Source organism: Chiloscyllium punctatum, chromosome 22, assembly GCF_047496795.1.
Source record: "Chiloscyllium punctatum isolate Juve2018m chromosome 22, sChiPun1.3, whole genome shotgun sequence".
Classification (NCBI taxonomy): Eukaryota; Metazoa; Chordata; class Chondrichthyes; order Orectolobiformes; family Hemiscylliidae; genus Chiloscyllium; species Chiloscyllium punctatum.
In genome coordinates, this window is record NC_092760.1 from 34,995,213 (window position 1) to 35,014,995 (window position 19,783).

A 19,783-nucleotide genomic window follows, 5' to 3' on the forward strand; every position below is an offset into this window, starting at 1 on the left:
GTTTAATTTTGTCTACCCCAATGCCTCCACGGCACGGTGGCTCAGTGGTTAGCACTGCGCCAGGTACCGAAGTTCGATTCCAGGCTCGGGTGACTGTGTGGAGTTTGTACATTCTCCTACAGCCCAAAGATGCGCAGGTTAGGTGAACTGGCCAAACTCAATTGCCTAGAGTGTTCAGGGGTGTGTGGGTTCGGCGCATTGTAGACTGACAGGGGAATAGGTCTGGGTGGGTTACACTTCAAAGGGTCAGTGTGGACTTGTTGGGCCGAAGGGCCTGGTTCTACACTGTAAGGATTCTATTTTTTTTTAAAAAAAGCAACAGAGCGGATCATCCGGCCATTTCTGCAGCCGGTGGTTGTGGGATCTTACTGTGCGCTAATTGTTTGCTAGAGATGACAGCTGCCTCCGCTTCAAAAGGAACGTCGCAAGTGACCCGCCTTGATGAAAGGCGCTACCTTCAGCAGGTGTTGTTGTTGCATTGCTTTCCTCCCTCGTCCGAACAGCTTCCTTGTGAGAGTGGTGCTGGAAAAGCACAGCAGTTCAGGCAGCAACTCCTCGGATTCTGCCTGACCAGCTGTGCTTTTCCAGCACCACTCTAATCTAGAATCTGGTTTCCAGGGTCTGCGGTCCTTGTTTTTACCGAACCGCTTCCTCCCTACGGGGCACTGGCTCTCGGGGATGAGAGCGCCGGTGTCTTCGGGCGGATTTTCCTTTTTGCTGGGTTTGAGGTGGTGGGGGGGGGGGGGGAGAGCGAGGACTTACCGAGACAGGCTCCGCTGACCAGCGCACAGGCTGTCAGCGCTCCGGCCGATGCGCCGTAGATGTTGCTGGCGTTGTGGACCAGCTGGGGAGCGTGTTCACACAGGCAGCTGGCCACCCCGATGTGGTAAATGCCCAGGAAGCCGCAGCCGGCGAACGAGATGCTCCAGGAGGCCGAGTCTTCCGCAGGCAGCATCGCCCTCAAAATAAAACAACAGCGTACACCCTTTTCCCCCCCTCCCCCCAGCAGAACGAGACTGGGAACCGCTCCGCTTCACATTTTCCAGCTGCCTCTTCTCTGCTCCCCTCCTTCCTCGTCTCTCCTGTTTTCTTCTGGTCTCTCTCCCCACTTCCAATCAGCTCCACCGTACACCCAGACCGACAGCCGCTTCTCCACTAATCACTATTCGCACCCCTGGCAACGCCTCTCAGTCAACAACAACTTGTATTTACATAGCGCTTGGAGCGTAATATACTGATCCTGTACGTCACTTCGCAGCAATACGACGGAATATTGTTTTGCTTTATTCATTCACGGGATAAAGGTGTCACTGGCCAGGGCAGCATTTATTGCCCATCCTTAATTGCCCAGCGGGCAGCTAAGAGTCAACCACATTGCTGTGGGTCTGGAGTTACATGTAAAGCGAAGAACAGCAGTTTCCTTCCCCCACCGAAGGACATTAGTCAACCAAATAGGTGTTTCTGACAATCCACAATGGATTCATGATCATCATTAGACTCTTAATTCCAGATATTTATTGAATTCAAATTCCATAATCTGCCTCAGCAGGATTCAAGCTCATCCACAAGACATTACTTGCATTTCTTGATTAACAGTCAAATAATACCATTAGGCCATCTCCTCCCAGGCACGCAGGGGTATGATAAAGCAGAATTAAACATCTGACTCCCCCCTTTAGATATTATCATCTTTAAGTGTGTCTGGACAAACAACTGAACAGAAAAACAAAAGAGCAAGGAACGAGCAGACTTTTCTTGTGTGGATCTAACAAGCCAAATGAACTCCTTGTGTGCTGTGACTATTCTGTGGCCAAAAGTATGGGTAGACTTTAAGGTTGAAGGGGGAAAAGTGGAGAGGAGGTATATTCCAGAGTTTAGGGTGCAGGAGTCCAATATAGGAACAGATTAAATCCAGAAGTGGTCAAGAGTTTAAAATTAGATGTTCAGATAGCTCCCAAGGCAATCAATAAGTTCTTTCTAAGTCCTTATTTCATCTGTGTAGGCCATAGCATATTTTTGTCCAACCCCTTTAATGTGAAACTTAACATCTATTACCTGGTTTATTGTTAAATCGCCATTCCTTCCTTGTTCCATCATACACACATGTCCTCCCATGAAGGCGGTGACATTGAGAGAAGTACAGTTGCGTCCAAAAGGTGAGTTCCACAGCTCATAACTTCATCCCAGCTGCTCAATGTTAATGCCAGTTGCAAAGTAACCTGATGACTCAGGTATTGCACTTGGACTGATAGCAATTTGTGTTCAACCACCATTACCACCACCTTTCAGAAGCCACACACGTGCAGATGTCTAGAAGATATAAATCTATGCATCTCCCCTGAGTGCAATCAGTTAGGAATCTATGAATTCCCTCCCACTTACATGTGCAAAAAAAGTATTAACAAACCTGCGAGTTGTAACTACCCAACAAACATTTGAGAATACTAGATGGGACAAAGTTTGGTAGAAGATTTGTAGTTCGGGTGCTCGTTGTTGTGGTTCTGTTCGCCGAGCTGGGAATTTGTCTTGCAAACGTTTCGTCCCCTGTCTAGGTGACATCGTCAGTGCTTGGGAGCCTCCTGTGAAGCGCTTCTGTGCTGTTTCCTCCGGCCTGTCTCTGCCGTTTCCGGTTGTCAGTTCGAGCTGTCCACTGTAGTGGCCGGTATATTGGGTCCAGGTCGATGTGTTTGTTGATAGAGTCTGTGGATGAGTGCCATGCCTCTAGGAATTCCCCGGCTGTTCTCTGTTTGGCTTGCCCTATAATGGTAGTGTTGTACCAGTCGAATTCATGTTGCTTGTCGTGTGTGTGTGTGGCTACTAAGGATAGCTGGTCGTGTCGTTTCGTGGCTAGTTGGTGTTCGTGTATACGGATCGTTAGCTGTCTTCCTGTTTGTCCGATGTAGTGTTTTCTGCAGTCCTTGCATGGGATTTTGTACACTACATTAGTTTTGCTCATGTTGGGTATCAGGTCCTTTGTTCTGGTGAGTTGTTGTTTGAGCGTGGCTGTTGGTTTGTGTGCTGTTATGAGTCCTAGTGGTCGCAGTAGTCTGACTGTCAGTTCAGAAATGCTCCTGATGTATGGTAGTGTGGCTAGTCCTTTGGGTTGCGGCATGTCCTCGTTCCGTTGTCTCTCCCTTAGGCATCTGTTGATGAAATTGCGAGGGTATCCGTTTTTGGCGAATACTTTGTATAGGTGTTCCTCTCCCTCTTTTTGTAGTTCTGGTGTGCTGCAGTGTGTTGTGGCCCTTTTGAATAGTGTCCTTGATGCAACTTCATTTGTGTGTTGGGGTGGTTGCTTTCATAGCTTAGGACTTGGTCTGTGTGTGTGGCTTTCCTGTAAACCTTTGTGGTGAATTCTCCGTTCGGTGTTCTCTGTACCATCACGTCTCGGAATGGGAGTTGGTTGTCCTTTTCTTCCTCTCTAGTGAATCGGATTCCTGTGAGTGTGGCGTTGATGATCTGGTGTGTGTTCTCTATTTCTGTGTTTTTAATTATTACAAAGGTGTCATCCACGTATCTGACCCAGAGTTTGGGTTGAAGTTGTGGTAAGACTGTTTGTTCTCACCTTTGCATTCCTGCTTCTGCTATGAGTCCAGAGATCGTTGAGCCCATGGGTGTTCCGTTGATTTGTACGTATATTTGGTTATTGAATATGAAGTGTGTTGTGAGGCACAAGTCCAGTAGTTTAAGTATGCCATCTTTGTTGATAGGTTCAATGTCCTGTTGTCTGTTATGTCTGTCCAGCAAGTTGGCTATTGTTTCTTTGGCTAGTGTTTTGTCGATGGAGGTGAATAGTGCCGTTACATCGAATGAGACGATGAGACTATCAACAAACACATCGACCTGGACCCAATATACCGGCCACTACAGTGGACAGCTCGAACTGACAACCGGAAGCGGCAGAGACAGGCCACTATAAATGCCGGAGGAAACAGCACAGAAGCGCTTCACAGGAGGCTCCCAAGCACTGACGATGTCGCCTAGACAGGGGACAAAACGTTTGCAAGACAAATTCCCAGCTCGGCGAACAGAACCACAGCAACTAGATAGGACAATTCTGGAACCTTGTACATCTCCTGCACTGGACTTTCACTATACCTCCATTCAGTCCAGTCATTCCCTCTCTGCACTCTATTTTGCTCCTCATTAGGACAGATTAGATTCCCTACAGTATGGACCCAATAAATTCACACCCTCCCTCTGAAGAGTAACCCACCCAGACCCATTCACTACCCTATTATTCTACATTTACTCCTGACTAATGCACCTAACAGAAAAATCCATGAACACCATGGGCAATTTAGCACAGCTAATTCACCTGACCTACACATTTTTGAATTGTGGGAGGAAACCGGTGCATCCAGAGGAAATCCACGCAGACACAGGGAGAATATGCAAACTCCACACAGACAATCACACAAGATGGGAATTGAACCTAGGTCCCTGGTGCTGTGAGCCACCACGCCAACCAAAGAGCATTCAAAACTCTTATTGAAGCTTTTATGCTGTCACCTTCCTCTGGCTGAATGTCAAGACACACCGTAAGACACTCATCTTAAATGTCATACGCCAGTGTGTTTTTACTGTCAAAGTTAGACAGAACTTAACATTTTGTGCATGCTTTGAAGTTAACAATTTTATTACAATATATCAAAATACTAATATGAGCTTGTTGGCTTTTGCTACTGAGAATTTCATCATCTCAGCGAATTAAGTAGGTATGGGAAATAACCAACACAATGTGTAATATCACTCATTTTGAAAAATTGCCTTTGTACTTTCCCATATTGGAGAAAATATGGTAGCTGGACTTCGAAATATTTTTCAAACGACTATCAACATTTATCAGGCATTTCAGATGGTTCCATGGCCTTGACCCTCTCCATCCCAAATGTAAGTAGTAGCATTCCCATTTATCGGAGGCCCTTGTTCTTCTGGATGGCACTGGTAATTGGTTTGCAGAGTGTTACAGAAGGACTCTTAGGGAATCTGCTCTGCATCTTGACCTCTTGTCCATCGGTGGTAGAGCGAGTGAATGGTACTATGTTATTCCCCTCTGCCCAAGCAATATCAACAATACTTGGTGTTATTAAAAGTGGCCAGTGACTCAAAAGCTACTGGACTTTCACCTCCCACAGCTTTTTCGCTAGGTAACCCATCGCTTTCAAAGGTTGAGAGAGAAACAAATTTGGACTGCATACATGCCTTAAGTACAGACAGAGTGAAGCATACATGCTGAAAGTACTGAAAGTCACCAAAAGGGAACACTCGTAACCTCATTGATTAAATATGAAATTAAAGAATTGTACAAATGTTATTTGACTAGACTGTATCTGTGAAAGGTTGAATTATTTTTGCAGTTGATCTTTTTAAAACTGTCAAATGCATAGTTTCATAGCATTTTCACAGGTAATGTACATTTGTTAAAGAATACATAGAGTAGCTGTAAAACTAATGACTGAACCACAGCAACCAAATTTCAGGCCCAGTTTCATGCTGGAATCTTAATTGATGGTAATACAGTACATGACAAGTGAGGTACCGTCACTTCCAGAAGACCTGACAACGGTGTTAGCACTGCTGCTCCACAGAAGTAGCCACCCAGAGACTAACTGAATTCTATCTCACTCAGGCATACAACCCAACTACTGTATACCTATACAATATCTTATGGTGTACATAGGAGCAGAAATTAGGTCATTTAGCCCATTGAGTCCATTCTACCATGGCTGGTAAGTTTCTCAACCCCATTTTCTCTGACCTTTGATCCACTTGATACTCAAGAGCATATCTACCTGTCTTTATTATACCCAATGACCTGGCCTCCACAACCTTTTGTGGCAGTGAATTCCACAGATTCACCACTGACTGAAGTAGTTTCTTCTTCTCTGTTCTGAAAGGTAAACAGCCTTTAGTCTAAGGCAGAGTTTTTTGAGTCCTGGTCTCTGGTAGCAATGGAAATATCTTCCCAACATCTACTCTGTCCAGGTCATTCAGTATTCTGGGTGTTTCAATTAAATCCCCTCCATCCCGCATCCTTCTAAACTCTTGGGTCTAAACTCAAGAGCCCTCAAATGTCCCTCATACGTTAAGCTTTTCATTCTTGTGAATTCCTCTGAACATCCAGTACATCTTTCCTGAAATATAGGGCTCAAATCTGCAAACTTAGATCATTGAAAAGTATCACTCCACACATGCTACTGCTTGGGATAGCTGAATTAATTTTTGCAATGCCACCTCTTATCAGCAGCACTGTACTTACGTACAGCATCTGCTCATTAAAGATCAATAACTCCAAGCAACATTCACAATTCTTATTCCAGCAGCTAGTCAAGACTGATACAGAAGGTAGGGAAATCTTTAAAAGGCAGTAACCTATATGTACTTCAAATTAATAGGTCTTTAAGAACCTGGTTGAAGAGTTTGAATTAGCACTGCAACTAATATCTCCAAAGCCAGGTTCTCTCTCCCTCCCAACTACCAGCATTAAGTGGCAGCCACTGAGGTGGATAGTGAAACTGAACCCAACTACAGTACCTTTTTGTGCTGCCCAGCCACAAGTTTGATTGAATAGAAATTAATCCCAGTACATACAATTCTTATACTAACCCACTGAAAGGTCAAAGATGGTGAAAATATAGACAATGCATGTAAAGTATAGCTAAAACTAGAAGCATTCAGATCCTTCCTCTAACTTGGAAGAGGAGAGAAGAAAGGGGACAAAGGGAACAGCTTTTTTGGACAGCCAACATTCCCCCAAAGCAAATCAGCATTCAATTTTTGCGTTATTGCTCACTTGGTGGTTTGCACACAATCAATTTTAAATACCATTTACTAACAACCATTCATTAGGACACAAGAATTTTATTTTAAAAAGTTTAGAATCTAGTCAAAGAGACCAAAGCCCATGTCATCATCTGATTCTTCAGATTCTTCTTTCTTCTCTTCTTTCTTTTCTTCAGCTGATTAAAACAAAATTAGGCAGTTAAAACCAAGCCATTCATTTCAACATGATCATAAGTCAGTGAGGATTCAAATAAGCATAAACCCATAAACAAAAATCAAGCCTGCGTTCAATCATTTATTTGAACATGTTGAAACTATTCAGGTCAGCTGAGCCTTTGTCGGGCCAACTGACTTGTTGCAGTGGTATTTGTTACTAAGGACAGTCATGGTGACATCTTAAATGGCTTTGATGTTTGAGAAGATTTGTTGCTCAGTTTGAGGCTCAGGTTGTAAGTCTGCTCACTGAGCTGCTAGGTTTGCTGTCAGGCGTCTCATCACCACACTAGGTAACATTAGTGAGCCTCCGGTGAAGTGCTGGCACCCTGTCCTGCTTTCTATTTACATGGCTTGGCTTCTTAAGGTGGGTGATATCATTTCTGGTTCTTTTTCTCAAAAGGTTGCTAAATTGGGTCGCAACACACTGCAGTACCCGGGAACTACGAGCAGAAAATACCGATACACTGTATTCAAGAACAGGTACCCAATAAACAATCTACCGATTCTTAAACAACAAACCCAAACAAGACAGCAACATGCCCAGAGACTCTATCCACACCATATACATATCTTAGATGATTACCAGGCTACTCAGACCCCTTGCCATGATGGTAGCCCACAAACCCACCAACACACTGAAACAGTTACTCATGAACCTAAAGGTGCCTGTACCAACAACCAGCAAAATGAACATCATTTACAAAATACCCTGCAAGGACTGCAACAAACACTACATCGGATAGACAGGCAGGAAACTAGCCGCCAGGATACACAAACACCAACTAACCACCAAGAGACATGACCCACTACCACTAGTATCTATAAGGATACACAAAGAACACCACTTCAACTAGGACAACACATCCATCTAGGACAGGCTAAACAGGGACATGCACGGGAATTCCTAGAGACCCAGCATTCAAACCGGAACTCCATCAACAAACACAGCGATTTGGACCCCATTTACCAACCTCTGAGAAAAAGAACAGGAAATGATATCACCCACCGTAACAGACCAAGACACAAATAGAAAGCGGAACAGAACACCAGCACTTCACCAGAGGCTCATTGATGATGTTACAAATCTTCCAGCTCAGTGGGCCAACTTACAACTTGATCTTAAATAATTATTCTGAAGTGCCTCCAATCTCTATCTGTAACACTGGGTGTAACAAACAATTTACCACCTCTGCTTTATGATACTCAGCTTTGTGAAGCAAGCAAATGTATCAAATGTTGCACTTTAGTACTGGACCAGACACAAAAGTCACAATTTAAACCAGAAGTTAATACTATCCAAATAACGAGACATTGAGCACTTACCAACAGCTGCTGCAGCTGGAGCAGCACCACCTGTAGCACCAGCAGCTGCGACCCCACCAGCTGGGACACTTGCAAGTTTAGCATTGCCTAAATAGAAAATTCATTAGTCAGTGTAACACCACAATACACTTTCCCCTCCTCTACCACAGATTCCAAAATTCACATTTCCACAGGCATACAAAGATAAGCTTGCCCCACAACCCGCCAGAGAACGAGGCATCAAGGGAAAGAAACTTGGGGAAAAAAAACTATATTAAGAATCATTTGGGAGCGTTACGGCTACTTTCTCTGGACAGAAGGGAACAGAAAATTAGAGTTGTTTTTTTGCTGTGACAACTTCCATTGCTTTTCAGGTCTGTCGTTGGTGAGCAATAATAGAACTGACCTATACTCCCAGAGTCAATCATAACAAAAGGAAGCATACTACAGAGGAACCAAGATTATGCGAATATCGGATGATCCAAAGGAGATCTTGAGGTCCCAATAGAAGCATTATATCAAAGAGCTGTTCTGTCCCAGGCCGTGTATTTTGTTTACGGTGATTAAAAACTATCTTGACTCATTGTTCTCGGCAGCGTTTCAGTCTCTGAAATGGCTAACCGCCTGCCCACTCTATTCCATCCCCCACTTTCCATGGAGTTCTATACAGGGGTGACCCCTAAACTTCCCCATTCCCCAGATAATCTCTCCAACGTTGCCCTGTACAGGGCAGAGGTGGAACTTGTCAAAAAGTTGCAGTAAAATGTTGTGTGCGCACGCACGCACTCTATTTGGAGACTTACCTCACAAAGGCAGCAACAGCCTTACAGTTGGTGTCCACTCCGGCTGCCCCAACGTGGAGGGGGGGGGGCGCTGACGGGTGTTGGGGCCAGGGTCTCGCGCTCGGTGTGCTGCAGTCTCCTCTCCTGAGCAGGGAGTGGACTTAACAGAAAACTCCAAGACCCAGAGGGGAGGCATTGAATTGATTAATAAAATCAATTATCCAAAAGAAATCACTCCTACCCATCTCAAATCAGATAGCAGAGGTTCCTCTATACTGTGAAACAAGGCTTTGGCACCACGGATGCAAGGAAGACTTTTTCTACTGGCTGATATTTCTAGATAACCATAGCCCATAAGACAAGGTATTACCCGTGTAGGACTGAGACAAGGAAAAATCTTTCACCCCAGAGTCCACAAATGTTTGGAATTCTCAATTCCAGACAGTTGTGAACACTCAGTGGATGGGTATATTCACAACAGCGAAAAAGCGAATGGGGGCCACAATACTGAACAATATAGCTCGCATGATGTGCCGACTCCTGTTCTTATTTGGAGAGTTTTTACTTCTGGCATAACACTAAATGTTCCTGGAAACTGGTTGTTCCAGTTTAGTTTTAAATCAAACAAACATCACCCATCACTTTGAACTGCATTATGGATTGCTTACATTTGAATATCCCATCAGATTTCCATTAATCCCTTTGCACATCTCATCACAAATACCGTGTCATGCTTTAGCTATACACTGAAACTTGAACACAGTGTCCAAACGATTAAAATAACATCTGTCCTCACATTAAACATCATTTAAGCCTTGGTAAAGTAATAGCATATTTGCTTCTGAGACAGGACGTGAACATTATTCACTTGACAGTCAACACAGCACCAAAATACCAGAGAAAACAGATCACCAGGTCATCCTCAATTTGAGAGAAGCTTGTTACATGCAAACTACATTACAGTGATTCAGTGGATTGGGTGTGAAGAGTTTAGCCATGTCGGAGGGTGTGAAAAGCACTTTCTGATTGAATAAGTTAAGGATAATTAAAAATGACTCGTGCTTATTACTATGATATCCAAGGGAAAAACAACTGAGTGTTAGGTGTAGGGTTGCACACAACACGAGAGTCAGCAAAAACAATGGATGCACAAACAAATATCACCTAAAAGCAAAACTATTGCTCCACAGCTAATGAAACCTAGTCAAAGAATGTCACGATTGAAAGAAAGGGAAAACAGAGGTCCAAAAATCATACAAACCTGATCAAATAATATGCCCTGGTAATATTGGCTAAGGATGCCAAAAGAACCCTCCAGCTCTAACTACTGCTATAGGATCTGTTCCCACCTGAGGGGACAGATACAGCATTGCTTAACACCTTTTGATAGATGCAGAACATCCACTATTAAGTACTGAAGTTTCAGCTTAGATAGCATGCTTAAAACTTGGGACTTAATCTGCACTGGAATCAAGAAAACAGCACTTAACCAAGGCTGACTATTGTATCAAATTCTCAGTTGAAGTTTAAGCGGAAGCATCTCAAACACTACCTTCAACTATAAAACCTTTTGTTTGTAAAAAAACAATCTCTAAAGAGCAACACCTGCTCTAGTCTGAAAACTTTTAAAACCTACATTTAGCTTTGAACCCCTAATTCCAGCATGTCTTTAATCCCATAGACTTGTTTGCAAAATTCAACACGTATGGGGACAAAGTTAAAACTCATAGAAAATATTCTGACCAAGGTCCATCATGTCACAGCAATCAGGCAGAACCATACTTCCAAACTTCAGTTCCTCTGACACTAACCCACATCCATAGATCACACCAGATAGATGGAGCAATTATGGTAACAATTGCAACCTCTCTTCCTGGGTGATGAGATCCATCTCTTTGCCAATTGACAATAAAAATCTAAATCTAACCAAGACCTTGGTGACTTCCATTTCAACACCACCTCTGGATATGCCAACAACAAACTGACCTTGCACTGAACACAAAAATTTGGCAATAATACTCCAAAAATCAGCTCAGCTTGCTATGTTCACTTTAACTTGCACCATGCGCCTTCTAATCATAGCCATGGAATCAGCCCTACAAACCACACCTTATGCTTCCATCCAGATTTCTAGCTTTTAAGTATGCTGACCAACTAAGTCAAGAATAACCTATTCTTCATTGTAAGCACCCTGACAAAATTATCAGCAGTACACTTTGAAATAAGCACAAAACACTGTGGTACACCCTCTCAAAATTGTTGAGTGTTTTATGCACACAAAATTCATCATGAATCAAAGCTTTTAGAGAGTCATACAGCAGGTAACTCGTCCATGCTGACCACGTATCTTAAACTGATACTTGTCCATGTGCCCACGTTTGGCCCATAACCATCTAAACCTTTCCTATCCATATACCCATCCATATGTCTTATAAATCTTGCAATTGTACCTGCCTTCCCATTTCCTCTGGCAGCTCCTTCCATGCATGCACCACCCAGTTGCCCCTCAGGTACCTTTTAAATTTTTCCCCTCTGAGTCCCTGGAGTGAAACCTGAACTGGCAATCTTCTGAATTAAGGAGGAGTTCCACCAAGCCCTGGCACCATGAAGTCAGAGAGAACAACAGCAACAGTTTGCATTAATGGAGCAGCCTTAACACAGTAAAGCATTCCATAGTGTTTAAATTATGAGACAAAAATCGATATCCAATCATGAAGGAAATATCAGGATGGGTAGCTTTTGAAGAAACAGCTTAAAGAAGAGAGAGGTAGAGAGGCAGAGGTTGAGAAACAAATTTCAGATTTATGGTCCTGGCAGCTGTAAACTTAGTTATCAATGGTGGAATGGTGAAACTTAAAGACGCTAGAATTGGAGTAGCAAACATCTTGGAGGATGTTTGGGCGAGAGGCAGCCGAAGTTAGGCACGAGTGCCCTTCTTATGCCCGAAATGTCGATTTTCCTGCTCCTCTGATGCTGCCTGACCTACTGTGCTTATCCAGCACCACACTCTTGACTAGCATCTACAGTACTCCCTTTCGCCTGAAGTCAGGGATGGTTGAGGTCACAGAGGTACTTGAAAACAAGGCATAGAATTTTAATTTTGAATGTTTCCAAAATGAAAGCCAATGGAGATTAAAAAGCAGAGCAAGTGACTGGAGAAATGAATTGGATGCAAGTTAGGAAAAAAAAAGTATCATTTTGAACATGTTTAGCAGTATATGTGGAGAAAGGAACAGAGTAAATGCTTCAAATTCATAAATAAGAGTCATCCTGAAATGTTAATTTTACTCTAACCTTAATTGACTTACAGTAGGGAAGCAAAGAACTCCTTGGTTCATTAATGTCGAGATTACACTTACACTTTCACTGGTGACACAAAGATTTATTTCAATTATATTCTGTTTTACACTTTGGTAATCATAGCAGTATATGCATTTGCTCAGCAAAACACAGTGGCACGGTGACTCAGTGGTCAGTACTGCTGCCTCACAGCGCCAGGGACCCAGGTTCGATTTCAGCCCTAGGTAACCATCTGTGTGGGATCTGCACATTCTCTCCCAGTGTCTGAATGGGTTTCTGCTGGGCACTCTGGTTTCCACCCACAATCCAAAGATGTGGAGGTTAGGTGAATTGGCCATACTAAAATTGCCTATAGTGTTCAGAGATGCAGGGGGTTAGGTGCATTAGTCAGGGGTAAATATAGAGTAATAGGGTAGGGGTGGGTTACACTTAAGAGGGTCGGTGTGGACTTGTTGGGCCGATTGTAGCGGCTCTATGGGATTCTGTGAAAATCTCAGACTCCACCACACAAATGATAAATGAATCTACTTTGGCAAGATCTACACATTTAAAATATATCTGGATACGTACATGTACAGGAAAGGTTTGAAGGGATATGGGCCAGCAGTAGGCAGGTAGGACTAGTTTACTTTGGGATTATGTTAGGCATAGATTAGTTGGACTGTAGGATCGGTTTCCTCGGTGTACGATTATGTTAAACAAGGTTACTTACCAGCAGCGATGACATCATCCACGTTCTTGCCTTTCAGCTCACTGATAACCTGAAATTCATTTATAATAGGATCACCATCAGAAGAGTGAAAATTCAGCCAATCGCAGCATGCTCAAATCCAGAGAAACTAATACCTTATTCAGTCGTTCATCATCAGCTTCAATACCAACACTGTCTAAAATCTTCTTAATGTCCTTTGAAGATGGTGATGTATTGCCACCCAATACAGCAAGGAGATAAGCTGCGACGTAACGCATTCTAAAAAAAGGAAGAACTTAGCTTCAGTTATCCTTGTATAGAAAAATTGCAAAAAATTTTGATTGCTATTTTGCAGAAAGTACAAACTCTTGATTTCTTACAGCATTGTAGTTTCCACAGTAGCTTTTTAAAACAAACTTTTCATCTATTTGTTAATCAATTTCTCTTTAATCCCTGGTCCAGATGGCATTAAGGCACAACTCCATGGCCATTACTTGCCTTCAGCATTAACAAGACCACAGTGGACCTTTACACTTTTCCAGAAACAGGCATTGTCACAAAGCTCCACAATACACAAACAGCTAGTGGAACCTGAGGCATCATCTTTCTTTTCAGGCTAGTCTGTATTCTACAATCCATGACCAATGTCACTTTAGCAGACTGGTCCCCTACATTAAACCCAAAGCCATCACTATGAGCAAAAAGTTAATGCAGGTCAATTACTGCTCGAACTTAGGAAATCTATCAAATAAATCATGGAGGAATTTTGTTTGGCCGAGGTGGGTAAGAGAAAACTGACGAAGGAACAGCGCTCCAAAAGCTGGTACTGCCAAATAAACCTGTTGGACTACAAACTGGTGTTGTGCGATTGTTAACTTTATCCAACCCAGTCCAACACGGCCACCTCCTCATCAAGGTAGGTAAGATTTGTGGAACAATTGAGGTGGGGGAACAAAGTATAATAAGTCTAATAAATATTTTCACATTGTGTATGCCGACATGTTAAATGGTTCCCTAGCAGGGTTTTTATAAGGTGCTCATTTTGTTGTAAATTACTGGACCTGCTTCATTATTCGCTACCCCGCAGCTCCTTTGACATCAGGTCCTGAAAGCCCCTGCAAAAATCAGGTACTTGCAAAACCAAATTTCTTGAAGCGCCTAAGAAACTGCGGGGTTGGAAAGCAGCTGTGCAACTTGCAGAACATTCTGCAATACTTTTAATCTCCCCTGAATTGGTAGTTAACTCACTTGAGCGAGCACATACAAAAAACGTGAAGGAGGTAAGTGTGCAAGGGAGGGGAGTATCGAAAGTGTGCTTTTGCAGGGACAGCGCCTGGAGCCGACCCCGTGGCCCGCGCGCCATGGAACGCAGGCGCCGCTTACATTCCAAAAAGGAACGCGGCGGCGCCGCCGGCACAATCGAGCAGGCCCAAGGGCACGTGGAGACCGCGCGGCCTCCACTTCCGGCTGATCCCCGTTCCCTTCGGGTACGCGGCGGCCCTCCGCCGACAAGGCCTCGGCTGTGGAGGGATGAGGCTACCGCCGGGGCCACCGGTCTGATGTGACGAAGCGGACCGGTGGGGGGTAGGGGGAATGCGGTGAAGTCACCTGACGGGCCGGGTGAGGCAGTCGGGAGCGGAGCAGGAGCAGGCCTGGCCTCTGGTCTCTCCTCACACACTGGGCGTCGGACGCTAAAAGAACGAGCCTCGTCCGGACGCTCAGACATAAAGGACATGCGCCGGCGCGCCCCAATATCATTGGACACGCCCGAGCCAATAGGAACAGCCGCTTGAATAACCCTTCATCTCATTGGTCACAAGTTCTCGTCAGCTTTGTCAGGATGCAGAGTGGGTAAGACAGAGCAACGAGTCCTGGAATCGTTTATTATAGCAATAAAGGCTGTAGCAAGATACTGTAAACATGTACTTGGCATCTCTCTGTATGAGTGACAACAGAAGGATACTTTTTGATTTTCCTGTCAGTGCAAATGGGAAATTCAGAAACTGCGGCCACCAGTAATATTCTTATAGCCCTGGTTAAAAATCACAACAACAGGTTATAGTCCAATAGGTTTATTTAGAAGCACTAGCTTTCAGAGCGCTGCTCCTCCATCCCTATTAGGTTTGCGTGGCTGGATGAAGAACTGGTTGCCAAAGGTGAAAACGTGTTCAAGGATGAAGCGGATAAGTTGTAGGATGGTGCTCAGAGGTTGGCAGTTGTCGGTATTGAGTACTGAGGCTGTTGTTGCGATACAGTCATCGTGTGGGATGATGGTGTAGAGTGCTGAAACGTGCATTAATGAAGAACGTATACTGGATTAGTGGTGCTGGAAGAGCACAGCAGTTCAGGCAGCATCCAACAAGCAGCGAAATCGACGTTTCAGGCAAAAGCCCTTCATCAGGAATAAAAGCTTTTGCCCGAAACGTCGATTTCACTGCTCGTTGGATGTTGCCTGAACTGCTGTGCTCTTCCAGCACCACTAATCCAGTATTTGGTTTTCAGCATCTGCAGTCATTGATTTTACCTTAATGAAGAACGTACTCTGTTTGACTGGTCCGTCGCTCTGAAAGCTAGTGTTCCAAATACACCTGTTGGACTATAACCTGTTATTGTGATTTTTTTAAAAAAACTTTGTCTACCCCAGTCCAACACTGGCTCCTCCACATCATATATCCATGGTGTCCCCGACAGTCACACATCCCATCGTATGTGGAGGCTCTGTGCAAACCAAGATATCATAAACCAATACTTAACACAAAAATACATGAACGTGAGTATTTTTACCAGAAAAACTCTATTTAGGATTGGAAGGAAACCAGTGAAAGATGCAGTTTGGCCATTATTCTTAAGCTTACTTTCATTGTTTATGACCTGCTGTGAAGGTTGTCTCAAGAGAAAGTTTGAGAGCCACAGAGTCTTCCAACACCTCAACTTTGCATGGAGGTTTTGCCTACTGAACAAAAGCTTGCATCTTGAACAATATGCCTTCCTTGAAATTAAACAGCTAACCTCATCAATATATTCTTGTTTTGCTGAGACATTGTTAGATTTATGAAATGAAATTTATGTTATTACAATAGTAGACATTGTAGTTTACAACTTTCATGGTGACAGAAAGTAACAAAATTTAAGTTTACAAGGATGTTGCCAGGTTTGGAGGATTTGAGCTATAGGGAGAGGCTTAAGAGGCTCTCTGTTTTCCCTGGAGTGTCAGAGGCTGAGGGGTGACCTTAGAGGTTTACAAAATTGAGAGATATGAATAGGGTAAATAGGCAAAGTCTTTTCCCTGGTGTCAGGGAGTCCAGAACTAGAGGGCATAGGTTTAGGGTGAGAGGGGAAAGGTATAAAAGAGAACTACGGGGCAACTTTTTCACACAGAGTGGTACATGTATGGAATGAGCTGCCAGAAGTAGTGGTAGAGGCTGGTATGATTGCAATATTTAAGAGGGGTATATGAATAGGAAGGGTTCGGAAGGAAATGGGCCGGGTGCTGGCAGGTGGGATTAGATTGGGTTGGGATATCTGGTCAGCGTGGACATGTTTCCATGCTGTACGTCTCTATGATTCTAAGTACCCCAAGTGCTGGCATGCATGGGTGCTGCGCATGGAGCTAATCACACCCAGAACCATCCTGTTACCATGCCATGAATGCATTTGTTTTAGGAAAAAAACAAAAAAAAGTTTCCAGAATTACTGTGGAAATATTCAAAATTTTGCGTTTGCCAACTTTGGGAGTTCAGTGCTCAGAAGTTCAATGTGATGTAAAAGGAAACACTAAGTTTAAACATATACATTACACTCACCAAAGTAACAAGGTGGGAAATCAGTTCACTTCTCCATCCTCCAAGTCCATAGCACCTGGAGTATTTCCTTGCGCAAGAGTCTGATGTGAGAATTGTGAACTATTCCTGCCAGTCCAACGGTTAAACCTGAAACCATAGGTTTTCATGGGTCAGTAGCAAGCCTGACCCACATTTTTGCCTGGTACCTTACTCTAACTAGGATTCCACACATTGTGCTGCAGAGTATAATTGATAATAAATGCCTCTAGCTTCCCTCCAGCCAAAGCCGGCATGTGCCATCAACTACAGCTGGTCTGCCTTTGCAAATCATCTGCCACTCCACAGAAGCAATGATAAATGGTTTACTCGGGTCCCGGCTCGGTTAGGTACCATGTGACCTCCTGCACATTCACTTAAGCAGTTTATTTACATAAAGACACAGTATTTTAACACTGTGAATAGGCACTGGTAATCCATGGCATTTTCAAGTTAGACAAATTTTAAGAATCAACCAAATTTTATCTGCATTTTAAAAACATTTTCCTGCAGATTTTTGACAAAATTAGAAACATCAAAGAATAGCTTGTTTTGTAATATTGTAGCCTGTCAGCTGGATTGACAAGTAAGAATGTTGTGAGGAATTTATTGTTTAGTGATATAATGAGATGATTCAGCTTTATATTGCTCACCATGATGACGAGCTCAATTAAAATGATCAAAAAGAAAAAGGCCTACTTCTTTAAACTTCAATTCAAGTTTACAGAAACTAAAAGGCAAGTGTTCTGCCATTTCACCAGTATAGTTTCAACAGGCAGTTAGCTGCTGCATTAAATACAGTAGTAGTGTGGGATATCAAATGATAGCTTATCACTACAGAGGCAAATAGACCATAAACCTACTCAAGTAATGATGAACAGGTGCCGGTGTTGGACTTGGGGGGACAAAGTTTAAGAATCAGAGTCTAGATTAAAGTGGTGCTGGAAAAGCACAGTAGGTCAGGCAACATCCAAGGAGCAGGAAAATCAATGTTTCGGGCAAAGCCCTTCATCAGGAATGCCCGAAACTAATCTAGACTCTGATCTCCAGCATCTGCAGTGCTCACTTTTGCAAAAGTGAAAAATAACAACACCAGGTTACAGTCCGAATGGTTTATTTGGAAGTACTAGCTTTTGGCGCACTGCTCATTTGGCAGGTAGCTGTGAAGCAGGATTATGAATTCGGTGTCTTATGATCCTGCTTCACAGCTCCCTGATGAAGGAGCAGTGCTCCGAAAGCTAATACTTCCAAATAAACCTGTTGGAGTATAACCTAGTGTTGTGATTTTTTAATCCTATGCAAATAAGTTCTAGCCTTATTTTTAAGGAAGAAAACTTGTTAGAAAGGATATATAATTGATGGATCAATATAACGACTGGTGTTCAGCAAATTAAAAAAAATTGACTTGTTTACAGTCTAGTTTGACAACATCTCACAAAAAGACATGTCTCAAGGTAGACTCTTTGGACTTGAAACTAACTATTTCTCTCTCTCTCTTTCAGATGTTGCCAGACTTGCTGAGTTTCTCCAGCACACTTACACAACCAATTGCAAGTGTTGCATATGACATCTGGAGAGAAGGGCAGAGACATCACCTTTGAGCTATGGTTGCTTGTCTTGAAAACATGGCTTTGTTTTCAAATATCAAAATGACCTGTCCATTTAGGTTTGAGCTGAAAAATGTGTTGCTGGAAGAGCGCAGCAAGTCAGGCAGCATCCAAGGAGCAGGAGAATCGACGTTTCGGGCATGAGCCCTTCTTCAGGAATGAGGAGGGTGTGCCAAGCAGGCCAAGATAAGAGGTGGAGGGGCGTTGGGAATGCGATAGGTGGAAGGAGGTTAAGGTGAGGGTGATAGGCTGGAGAGGGGGTGGAGACGTCAGGACCTCTCCACCCCCATCCCTTCTCCAGCCTATCACCCTCACCTTAACCTCCTTCCACCTATCGCATTTCCAACACCCCTCCCCAAGTCCCTCCTCCCTACCTTTTATCTAAGCCTGCTCGGCACACCCTCCTCTTTCCTGAAGAAGGGCTTATGCCTGAAATGTCGATTCTCTTGCTCCTTGGATGCTGCCTGACCTGCTGCACTTTTCCAGCAACACATTTTTCAGCTCTGATCTCCAGCATCTGCAGTCCTCACTTTCTCCCATTTAGGTCTGAACAAAGTTTGTTCTCTCCTCCATCCACCCTTCACCCCACCCCACCCCCCCAAACAAACACAAACACAAACACAAACACATCTTTGAATACAGTTTGCAAGCCAAGGTTAGCTTTCAGATGGTCATTACACCCAGATTTGGAATATCTGGCAATGCAGGTTCCTGTGTTCAGCTGGCTATGGAGCACTGCCTTCACATCCACCAATTATCCATAGAAACTGTGTGATTAATTCAGGAAAGCTTTATGCGTGCTGTCAATGCCAGATATGCAGTACTTTGCCAGAATCCTCATGTTGGGACTGGTAACTGATGTTACCAAATCCCAGAAAGCAAGGATTGAACATTCTAGTTGTTTAGTATGATTTATATAGGTAGTCCAAGGAGTGTGCCCATAAAGTAGTGATACAAGAACCAATTACACTGACAAAGCTATACATTACCAAGTGCTAAATTACCATACATGTGTTCAATTTCTGCAAATTACTAGTAATTTTGTGTAACAAGAAAAGCCTTGAAAGATTGATTGTCCAATTTACAACTTCAGAGATGCTAGAGTGATGAAATGGAGTCCTCTTGCAATATATCTTAGTGAGTGGATAGATGTAATGTCTTCTATGGTCTGGGACTCTTGCTCACTCTCACATAATTATCCCTCATCTTCCATCTACTATGGCCCAAGATGTGTTTTGAGTGAGTGCTGTTTACTGCTATGACAGTTATGTCATGCCTTTT

At 43.4% G+C, this 19,783-nt stretch overlaps 2 protein-coding genes across 2 annotated transcripts in view; both read right to left on the reverse strand.

Moving 5' to 3' along the window:
- pnpla2 (patatin-like phospholipase domain containing 2) overlaps positions 1 to 1,098 on the reverse strand; it is a 55,137-nt gene extending 54,039 nt beyond the window's left edge. Inside the window, exon 1 of the mRNA XM_072591994.1 lies at positions 763 to 1,098. Coding sequence (XP_072448095.1) covers positions 763 to 955 — 193 coding nt within the window. The 5' untranslated portion in view covers positions 956 to 1,098. The remainder of the gene's footprint in view (positions 1 to 762) is intronic.
- Positions 1,099 to 6,844: 5,746 nt separating this feature from the next.
- On the reverse strand, positions 6,845 to 14,839 carry LOC140493501 (large ribosomal subunit protein P2-like). Its single transcript, XM_072591995.1, has 5 exons — positions 14,686 to 14,839; positions 13,233 to 13,356; positions 13,099 to 13,147; positions 8,326 to 8,412; positions 6,845 to 6,962 (listed from the first exon to the last, which is right to left on the reverse strand). Exons 2-5 carry the CDS (start codon positions 13,353 to 13,355, stop codon positions 6,886 to 6,888), a joined length of 336 nt encoding a protein of 111 aa, XP_072448096.1. The 5' UTR covers position 13,356; positions 14,686 to 14,839; the 3' UTR covers positions 6,845 to 6,885.
- Between the last annotated feature and the right edge of the window lie 4,944 nt (positions 14,840 to 19,783).